The 10,289-nt window shown below is 44.5% G+C and overlaps 1 protein-coding gene across 3 annotated transcripts; it reads right to left on the bottom strand.

The window, feature by feature from the left end:
• Window positions 1-394: 394 nt before the first annotated feature.
• ING2 (inhibitor of growth family member 2) lies at window positions 395-10,027 on the bottom strand. 3 transcript variants are annotated; one of them, XM_077815507.1, is made up of 2 exons: window positions 9,829-10,027; window positions 395-1,669 (listed from the first exon to the last, which is right to left on the bottom strand). In XM_077815507.1, the coding sequence occupies exons 1-2, from the start codon at window positions 10,025-10,027 to the stop codon at window positions 1,002-1,004; spliced, it is 867 nt and encodes a 288-aa protein (XP_077671633.1). In that variant the 3' UTR covers window positions 395-1,001. The 3 variants fall into 3 exon arrangements, with proteins under 3 accessions (XP_077671633.1, XP_077671634.1, XP_077671635.1); XM_077815508.1 differs by lacking the exon at window positions 9,829-10,027 and adding an exon at window positions 9,014-9,276; XM_077815509.1 differs by lacking the exon at window positions 9,829-10,027 and adding an exon at window positions 8,577-8,938.
• Between the last annotated feature and the right edge of the window lie 262 nt (window positions 10,028-10,289).

The raw sequence follows: 10,289 nt of genomic DNA, 5'->3' as shown, positions 1-10,289 counted from the left end.
GGGGGAATTCTGTGCCAAAAAAATAAAAAATTTTGTGCATAATATTTTAAAAATTGCGTATTTCGTCAAAACATCATAATTTTGACAGTGGGAGCCCGGACAGGGGGGCAGAGGAAATCACAAGTTCTGCAGGAAAAATTAAAATTATATGATGAATATTAATCCTGCACAAATTCTGCATTGCAGAGTGATACAGAATTCCAGTGGTGCAAGAAAAAGAGCCTCACGACAGACTAGCACTCCTGCACACCACTTAAAATCAGGACCAAAGGAAACCCCATTAGGATGCTTGCTAGAATCCTTCTACGAAAGACATGCAAAAGAAGTATACACAAGACAGTCAAGTTCAAGACTACCATAATTGCTACCCTATCCAGAAACTGACTCCCAAGTGTAAAGTCACCAAGGCAACAGTTTAATATTGACATAAAAAGCATAAATTAGTGGCATTTTCTTCCTGGAAATAATACATTCATCATATGAAAGCCACTGAAGAAATAGGTTGCTTTCTAGCTTGGAAGACTATTTTACAGTTAACAGCTGAATTCTTGAACCCCCGCTCCAGATATTATGTGATGTTCACAACAAATGGAGATTCTAGTAACTGTCTGAGGTTGTGAAACAGTGCTAGAGAGGTTAAATACCATTACTGTAATACGACCAGTCTTTCAGTGCTTCCCCACCACCATTAATTTCAGGATTTTTTTTTTTAAATGCTAACACAACAGGGAGTTTAAATGAAACAAAAAACCAAAAAACCCCACAACACTACTTGTAATTCCATCTGTGCAGTTCTGAGGCCACCCTGTTTTAATTATTTGGTTATTCAGTGCAGAAAGTTAAAGATCACAGAAAGTTTAACAGATTTTAACACTCCATTAATACTATAGATTAAAAAATATTGCATAGTCTTATGCATTTTTCCTAAAACATTGTTCTCTGTAAATTAAACAATTTTTATATAAAAGACACAGAACCCTTTAAAACATTTATAGCATTCACTACCTCGATCTTCTATCCTTTTTTGATTTGTCAGTACATTTGTCCATAGTTTTCTCATTATCTCCTCTGCACTTGGGACAATACCATTTCCCCTTTGGTTTATAGGTGAGTCCAACACATGAAAAATGAAACCACTCAATGGGACACTGTTCATTGTCACATCCTATCATCTCTCCATAGGACACTTGGTTACATAAGCAGTAAGTTGGTTCATTGGGATCTATTGCAAATTCAACAGGTGAAACGTCTCTTTCTTGTTTGGCCTTGGAGCGTTTCTTTTTCTTGGCCGATTTGGATCTCTTTTCTTTAGGTGGCTGGTCATCGCAGTCTTCAATCCCATTTGTTATATGGCACAGATCACGACTTTCGCTAGTCCGCTGGCGACGGGGTCTACGTGAAGATCTTTCTGGTTGGCAAGATTCCACTTTTGCCTTTTCTAGAGGCTTTTCGTTATCTGACTCTTGGAAACACTGAGAGTGAATCTCCATTTGCCGGGCCCTATTCTCTACCAGTTCAAGCATCTGAGTAACTATTTGAATTTTCTCATCTCCCAGTTCTTGGCTGTTGATTAGTGCTCGCTGAAGATGCTGTTGCAACCGTTTCTTCTGAATGGGATCACTTTCTGTCTTATATTTCTCATAGACATCATCGATTTCTTTTAATGCTTCTATAAAAGAAGAATCAGCACAAATTTTTAGTAAGGGGGGAGAGAGGAAGAATTATGCATTACAAAGTGGATCAAGAAAACGTAGATACATTTATTCCAAGCGGTAGTTCAGTCTAACATGCGTACCATATACTTCAGTTAGCAGAAAACTTGACCTATAGCCTACATTCATGGAATAAATTCAATATTTAGTGCTACTATGAGACAGGCCCTCAGATAAGGAACTCTGATTTAATGATCAACAGAACAGTCTGCTGCAATAGAGTTTTTGCAAATTGTAATGAACAAAAAAAAGCTATTCAAGACACTGGAAAGACTAGTACACAACTGGCAGGAATCCTTGGTATATGCTAGATTGCAATAGTTAAAGAGTCCAACTGACAAGCCAGGAATTTAGAGTTAGCAATTCCTTAGCCCATCCAGTGGTAAAGACAATAGAAGGGGGAAATTTCTGTAATGATTAAAGCAAGATTTACTGCTCTGCCAAAGACTAGTTAAATAGCCTCTGTGTCTCAGTTTATCTTTATATAAGATTAACCTAACCTCAAAGGGCACTGAAGCAGTGTTTGTAATGCACAGCAATCCACCAATGAATTATAATCGTGCATAGCTCACTTTTGCCAAAGAACAGTAATAGGATAGATTAAAATATGCAATATTAAGAGTGTTGCTTTATTATATGGGGTGTGGGGTTTTTTTGCTATTCCATAATAGAAAAGCGTCCATCTACAACGCCTAGGGATAATCGGCCAAATTATCTTGATTATCACTACAAAAGTTTTTTTTCCTCCTGCCGATAATAGCTCATCTTAACTAATTAGCCTCTCAGTTTGTATGGCAACTTCCAACTTATCTGTATGTGCTGTGTGTGTATATATCTATCTATCTTCTTACTATACGTTCCATTCTATGCATCCAATGAAGTGGACTGTAGCCCATGAAAGCTTATGCTCTAATAAATTTGTTAGTCTCTAAGGTGCCACAAGCACTCCTGTTCTTTTTGCGGATACAGACTAACACGGCTGCTACTCTGAAACCAAATTAAGAACAGTCAGTTTTACCAATAAGTTTAGCTTTTTTCTACCATATTTTGTTCAAGACAGACTTTTTATGCCTAATTTAGGACTAAATTTTCAGTCAGTTATGAGAAGTCACTTTGAAAAGTGAATGAACAAAGCTACTTTGATGTAGGCCAACTATAAGTCAATTTAGGCATGTCCACACAAGCTTTTCCACTGGTTTAACAGAACCAATTTAAAACAGATTTTGGTTAAACTTGTGTTTAGACAAGGCCTTAGATTGTGAACTTTTCAGGGCAGGGGCCACATCTTCTATGTTTGGTGCATCCTAAGAGATTTTCAACAACAGTTCAAAGATAATTTTACTAATTAAGTGTTCACTAAACTTCTAGAGGCATTTGCATGTCTTAGTATAGGTTTATTCCCCCGCTCCTTTTTTTGGGTTTGGCAAATCATGCACTCTCATGCCTCCCTCTTCCAAAACAGCAACAAAGAATCTTCAGTGCAAGTTATGAGTGCACTGAACTTCAGTTTTCTTTTGTTCTGTTAGAAGTATTCTTCCCCAAACTCATGGTGACCTAGAACCTTTATTACACTTAAAACAATGATAAAGGCTTTGCTAAACGTGGAATAGCCAACTGCTAATATGGCATCTTTAAAGTCTTATGCACAGTGTGTCACTGTGGTAATATTAGATACAGAGTTGTGACTTACTGAAGTGTCAGTGGAAAAAAGTACAGGTACAACGGTCCTGTAAGTAAATATTTTGTTTGCCTGTAGTGTTTGCAGTGTAAACATACCCTGAGTTGCAAATGATGCAGGTAAATAGCTTATGTAACAGCTGTTCCCATTGTAATAAAAAGACCACACATGTTCTGAAACATCTAAACTTAAACTGACAACATCCCTTTGAAGTCTATACACGAGACATTGTGTCATCTACACTATTCCACCCAGAGGACTTGAAATCCTAGAGCAGTGTCATCCAAAAAAAGTCAGTTGAGTCCAATCTCTTCAGCCTAAAGGCTGAACATATTACTTCATAAAGGTCATGGGGCTGCAGTCAATGCTCTGAAGTAGATTCTCTGTCCCGTGCGTCTCCCTTTGCCATTCAGGTGAAATGGGAAGGAGATATCACTTGCAAGTCCCCAGTGCGGATTTCTTCTATGGGCAGATCCTGTGGAGTGGGTGTTTCCACTGAAGTGCTACAGTGGCACCTTGTAGGCACTGCCTACACAGATGGGAGGGGTTCTTCCATCACCCAGATAATCTACCTTCCAAAGAGGCAGTACCTAGGTCGATGGAAGAATTCTTCCGTCAACCGAGTACTGTCTATATCAGGTGGGGAAAGCAGGGTGTAAGTTAGTATACCTACTCCTCTAGGGGTGTGTGAATTTTTCACCCCTGAGAGACATAACTATACCAATGTAAGTTCCTAGTGTAGACCAGCCCCCAGACATTGAAACATAGTGCATGTGAAGGTCGAGTGAAAATAGCTAGCCTTCCGTTTCTCCATTTTTTATTCTTTGGATCACTTTGTAAGATTTCTCCCCAAGAAGGGTGCCACAGTTTAAGAACTATGGGACTAGTATTTCAGTTGCTCACGTGACAAATGCAAGAAGCAAGCCATACAAGCACCAGTTTTTAAATATTCCAGTTTTAACAATCTAAGGCATTAGGTAACATTAAGAAGTTTTGTATAAGTTTGATTTGACAGTGTTCCTTTAGTGCAACTTTTAACCGAAATGGGGTGAGGGATGGAGACAGTATACACTCCTGAATATATGCAACTACTTTAGGTAAGTACACATTGTGTTCTGACCCAGAGTACAGAAATAATAAGCCAAATCTACACAAAAATCATACGGCTTTAACAATACTAGTATAGTTAAAGCAGTACAACTCTCCTAGTCTGGACACAATTATACCAAGTATAAATATGCTTATATAGCTTATTCTCATATGGGAAGAAAATAAGATATACCACCAGCATAAGGCACAGTATACCAGTATAACTGCATCTATATTCGTAAGACAAAAGATCTCACTTATAACCAACATAGTAATGTCATTATAAAAACCATGCAGACCAGGCCTAAAACAGGACCTTGTCCGGATATTAAAATATAAATGGGAAAGGGTAGAGGAAGGGACCACCACAAAATTAGGATGTTCCCTTTTTTCCTTGGGTGCATACCTTAATTACTCCACCATGTTTATCTACAGATAGTTTCTTCAAGCTTAACCAAATTTAACAGGACTTCAAATCATTCAAATCTCACTTACCTGAGCTCCCCATCTATTCAAAACAGTGTGATTTCTCCAGACTTTCTAAACTTATTTTTCCCCCCCCAACAAGAGGCTGCTGTAGCACTTGGTGGTTCAGCCCTCTCAAAACTAACAAAATGTTATTTTTGTGGGGAGGGAAGACACTAAATCGGACCTGGGGGAAAATAGCTAACCTAGTTTCCTGGAGGACTGGGAGAGGGGTGTAATACATTCAGTCCACCCTTACTAAAGTCAGTTCTATACAGTTAGTTACGGGAAACCAAATCTGAAAGCCAGTTTACTTGCTGGTACCGTTCTACTGTCTTTGATAGACCACTTGTCTAGGCTTCCTTGGGTTAGATATTTTGACGGTATTTGATTACCTGATGCTGTACCTCAGTTTACACTACAGGTTAAGCTATTTTTCATAATGTAGCATTTCTGTAAAAGGCCAGAGTTTTTTCTTGAGAGCCTTTTCAACCTGTATATTGCTGATTTGGGAACAAAAGCCAGATATAAGGTAGCTTTTAAATTTATTCTTGCAATGCAATTTACAAAAAGCATACATTCTCTATTTCTTAGAGTTTGAGACAAGGGACAACACACACCAGGTTCCTTCCCTCTTTTCCCAAGCTCCTAGACTCCAGCTCCACCACCACCAGTCACTGATGCTGCTTCTTTATAGCAAAAGCAAGAGCAAAAAACATTCAGAGGAAAAACAAATTCAAGATACTGAAATATTATAGTTAAAAGCAAAAAAGCATAAAAATCAGGGTTTTCAGAGCGATGGCTCTTGGCAACTGCAATTCAGCCATCATGTAGAGCAAGAATTAATGCTTGCCTCCTGTCATAAGTTTAACACCCCCCCCCCAAGAGATCACTTTAGACTGATCATCATGCGAGACTGATACTGTCTGACTAAAGGTCAGACACCCTCCCCATGAAGCAACACCAACAACTTTAAAATGATCTAAATTATACTAGCCATGATATCAAAATGTCTTCAAACTCATCCGGGAATATTTGGAGAAAATCCTCTGAGGTTCAATGTCCTCAAAAAGCAATAAAAATATATAAAAAGTCATAACTAGCTATAAGATCAACAGAGAAACAATTTCACATTAACGTATGCAACAAGAATACATACCATTTCTTAGAGATTGAATCTACCAAGGATTCAGAAAGTGGTTGCACAGGAACATCCACATAAGCTTGTGTGGTTAAGAGAAACTGTTTGACCTTTACAACAGGATTCAGTGTACCTCAGCAAATAAGATAGTTGTAAGCTTTCTGGATTCCAGAAAGTTTACAAAAGCCTAGTCTCATGCATCTTTCCTGATTAATTAGAATGATAAATTCAAAGAACACCTTTTCAATTGCCATACAGGCCATCTTAAGGGAATTGACACAACTGAAATATCTCCTTTCACCCAAATATGAATAATATTTTGTTACAAAGCTGGGTAATATGTATCCAGTTGTGCTCTCTCTAGCCTTTTAGTTGATACATCATAAGGATTGGAACTCCGCCATCCTAGCAATAAGTTTTTGATTCAATCTGGTATCTCTTCAATCTTTCAGCTGATAACTCCACTGAGTTACAGATCCCAGCAATAATTAGAATGAAGGGCTTTAGGATAGCCCAAACAAGAATCTGAATAGTTTGTCTGGAATGGAATGTTTTAAATATATGTTTAATTTACACTTCAGTTGCAGATAACATTTTAATGACTGCTCAGATTGTTTTGCTGTACTACAAATCTCTTCCAATGTTTAACGAAGGATTTGAATAAGACAATGTTACTAGTTTGATTATTCCTTGTTACCAATTCTTTAGAGTGATCAGGGTCAAGCATGTGACCTCACATCCCAGAGAAGTGAATGTTAATTGTGTTTATATTCAATGTAGTTTTATAAACAGACTTTTGACTCTTTACCTTGTCAATGAGTATTACCATATGATAAACAAGGGGTCGACAACCTATGGCACACGAACCAATTTTTAATGGCACACTGCTGTCTGCCAGCAGCGTGCTATTAAAAATCCTGCCCGGCCCAGCCCAGCCCACTCTTCTCCACCCACCACTCTCTCCTTGCAGGGCAGGCAAGCTTCCCCCTCCCCCTGCCTCTTCCCACAGTGTGCAGGGTTCCTGCTCCTCCTTCTCTCCCTCCCTGCGGGGGCCCTTGCTACGGAGCACAAGAGGGAAAAGCAGAGCCACAGCGCGCTCTCTGCTCCAGGGACATTGGGGAAGGGGGTGGAATCGGCATATCCCCTCCAGCCCCGTGCTGTGAGCCGCTCAGGGAGCATCCCCACGACCCCAGCCCTGACTTCTGCACCCACCCCCCACATACCCAGTCCTCCCCCCACCCCATGCCCTGACTCTTGCACCCCCACATCCTCATCCCCACCCCTCGCACCAACAGGAGCTCCTGCACACACACACACATTCCCACCTGCACCCCTTGCACCAAATGGGAGCTTCCCAGGTAAGCGCTCCAGACCCAAATCTCCTTCCCCAACCCTGAGCCCCCTCCCTCATTCTAGCTCCTGGCCAGACCCTGCACCCCAACCCCCAGCCTGCTTCTCCACCCCCAGCCCTGTTCTCAGAGCACTCCCACCCTCCTCTCAGTGCAGAGAGGGTAAGAGAATGGGCCAGAACCAGGGAGAAAGGAAGTACCTACTCTACGTGGACAGGGCTGGGATCCTGGCCGACAGTGGGCTGAGCGGGGCCGGCAGCCAGGATCCTGGCTGACAGGAGCCGGCGGACGGAATCCCAGACTAGCAGCGGGCTGAGCCGCTCAGCCCACTGCCGGTCTGGGGTTCTGCCTGTCAGCCCCGCTCAGCCCGCTGCCAGTCTGGGGTTCTGGCTGCCAGCCCCTTGCCAGCCAGGGTCCCGGCTGCAGGTCCCACTCAGCCTGCTGCTGGCCTAGGTGAACAGAACCCCAGGCCGGCAGTGGGCTGAGCAGGCCAGTGGTGCAAGATCGGCATTTTAATTTAATTTTAAATGAAGCTTCTTAAACATTTTGAAAACCTTGTTTACATACAACAATAGTTTAGTTATATAATATATAGACTTACAGAGAGAGACCTTCTAAAAAACGTTAAAATGTAGTATTGGCACGCGAAACCTTAAATTAAAGTGAATAAATGAAGACTCAGCACACCACTTCTAAAAGGTTGCCGACCCCTGTGAAACTAATGCCTCAACATACATACAGAGTAACTAACTTACAGCTGTCGTGGGAACTATGAATGACTTGCACTTTTAAGAGTCCCAACACTACATTATTGCTCAATTTAAGAAACATTTGTCTGTAAGGTGAACTCCTATATACTATGATAATACAAATAAGTTCTTTATAAAAGAAAAATTCTGGTGCAGTCCACATTCAGAGAGGTTCATTTGAACCAAACTATTCAGTTGTGCATTCAGTCATGCTGCACTGTACAGCCTAGTAGATAGAACTGGAAGTCTTCCATTGCCTTACTAAAAAGGAGTACTTGTGGCACCTTAGAGACTAACCAATACCCATGTCAATTCCTTAACCCTGTGCCACTTCCACAACCTCCCCACCCCCATCTGTAAAACTAGAGGTAAAACACTTAGAAGTTACATTACCTTTCATCCAAGAATTTCATATATCTCCATCCCACAGCACACTTTACCCTACAGATCATGCTAAATGTGAGGTTCCAAGTGTGGTGAGGTTAAGGGACAAGCAAACTCTGCAAGGAGCAATTTCACAGCCTAGTGTGCCTCACACTACAGCGTACAAAACCCCAGACAGCATATACACTGGGAACTGAACTGCAATCTAATAAAATCATAGCAGGATGGGATTCTCGAAAGAACAGCTTGTCAGAATGAAGAGATGGAGAAAAGCTATGAAAGGTGAAAATGAACAAATAAGGCTTTAAATTAATCTTAGCCGTTTAGAAGGTATTACCAAACATATCTAAATTAACCATAAGCTACCTATACATCAGTTTCTTCAATAGGGTGACCCTCCCCCAGATTCTTTTCTAGAAAGATAAATATACTGTAATTAGTCGAACCTGCTTGCAGCATTACTTCTAAACTCAATTCCTTGATCCTCAGAGGGGATGTCTTAAGTCCACCGTGCCTCTGCAGTTGCAGATAAAGACCTAGGCTCTCGAGCACCCACTCAAAACAGCCAAACGGAATTTTACCAAACTTTCTAAGGAGGCGGGTTCTCTGCTCTAGGCCAAGAGTAAGTGCTATTTTGCCCTTCCACAGCACTCCCCCTCAAGCCTCCCTCGGCAGATGATCGTCCCACCGGAACACAGACATAACATCGAGCAGCTCAGAGACTTGCCCACGCACGAGTCGCCGGCCAGCACATGTCACCCTGCCCAGGCTGGGGCAGAGCGGAGACCCCTTTCAGCCACTCTCAGGGGCTCGGCCTCTCAGAGCCAGCTCCGCCGCACACAGAAGGGCTCCTCCACCCCCCAGCTACGGCGGTTCCCGTAGCTACCGGACGCGGGAGTGGAAAAGAGATACAGGAGCCGCCGCCCCTCGACTCCCCGGGGTGCTGAAGCCCCGCGCTGCCCGCTCCCTCCCCAGCCGCAGCAGGGACGGGGGGCTTCCCGCGGCCTCTCCAAGCCTCCAAGCGAGCGCGGGGGCTGACAGGGCTGAGGCAGCGGGCGGGAGGGGTCGGCTCCGCCAAGCCCGGCCCGCCCTGGGGCCAATAACCAGCCCCGGCCCCGCAACCGCGGAGCCGGGCCCTGCATCCCCCCGGCCCGCGCCTCAGAGGCTGGACTCCGCCCCCTTCGGCCCGAAGGGCGCGTCTCCCCCTCCCAGCCGGGACTCGGCCGGGCCCGCCCCGGCCCCGGCCCCGGCCCGCGCTCACCTTGGCACTGCGTGTCCAGCTCCCGCAGCAGGGACACGTTGCGCTGGATGTCCAGCGGCAGCGACTCCACGCACTCCAGATAGTCCTGCACGTAGAGCGAGAGCAGCCGGGCCCGCTCCCCGCCGGGCCCCGCCAGCGCCGCCGGGCCCGGCACCAGCTGCGGCCCCCCCAGCATCATCCCCCCGCGCCAGCAGCACATGCACCCCCGCCCCCAGGGCCCGGCCGCCCCCTCCCTCCCGGCGCTCACACCCTGCCGGGGGCGCCCCCCTGGGCCGGATCCCCGGGCCCTCCCGCCGCGGCTCCCTGCAGGCGGCGTACGGGGCTGGCCGGCTCGGGCTCTGCTCCCGCCGCTGCCCCCACGGGACGGGCAGATCCCGGGGTCCCTGGGCTTCCCCCCGCCCTAGCTCCCCGGCCGCTGCCGAGGCAAACCACTTTGAGCCCCCGCCCCCGGCCGCACAGTG

Source organism: Eretmochelys imbricata, chromosome 4, assembly GCF_965152235.1.
Source record: "Eretmochelys imbricata isolate rEreImb1 chromosome 4, rEreImb1.hap1, whole genome shotgun sequence".
Classification (NCBI taxonomy): Eukaryota; Metazoa; Chordata; order Testudines; family Cheloniidae; genus Eretmochelys; species Eretmochelys imbricata.
This window is presented reverse-complemented; position numbering and strand designations above follow the sequence as displayed.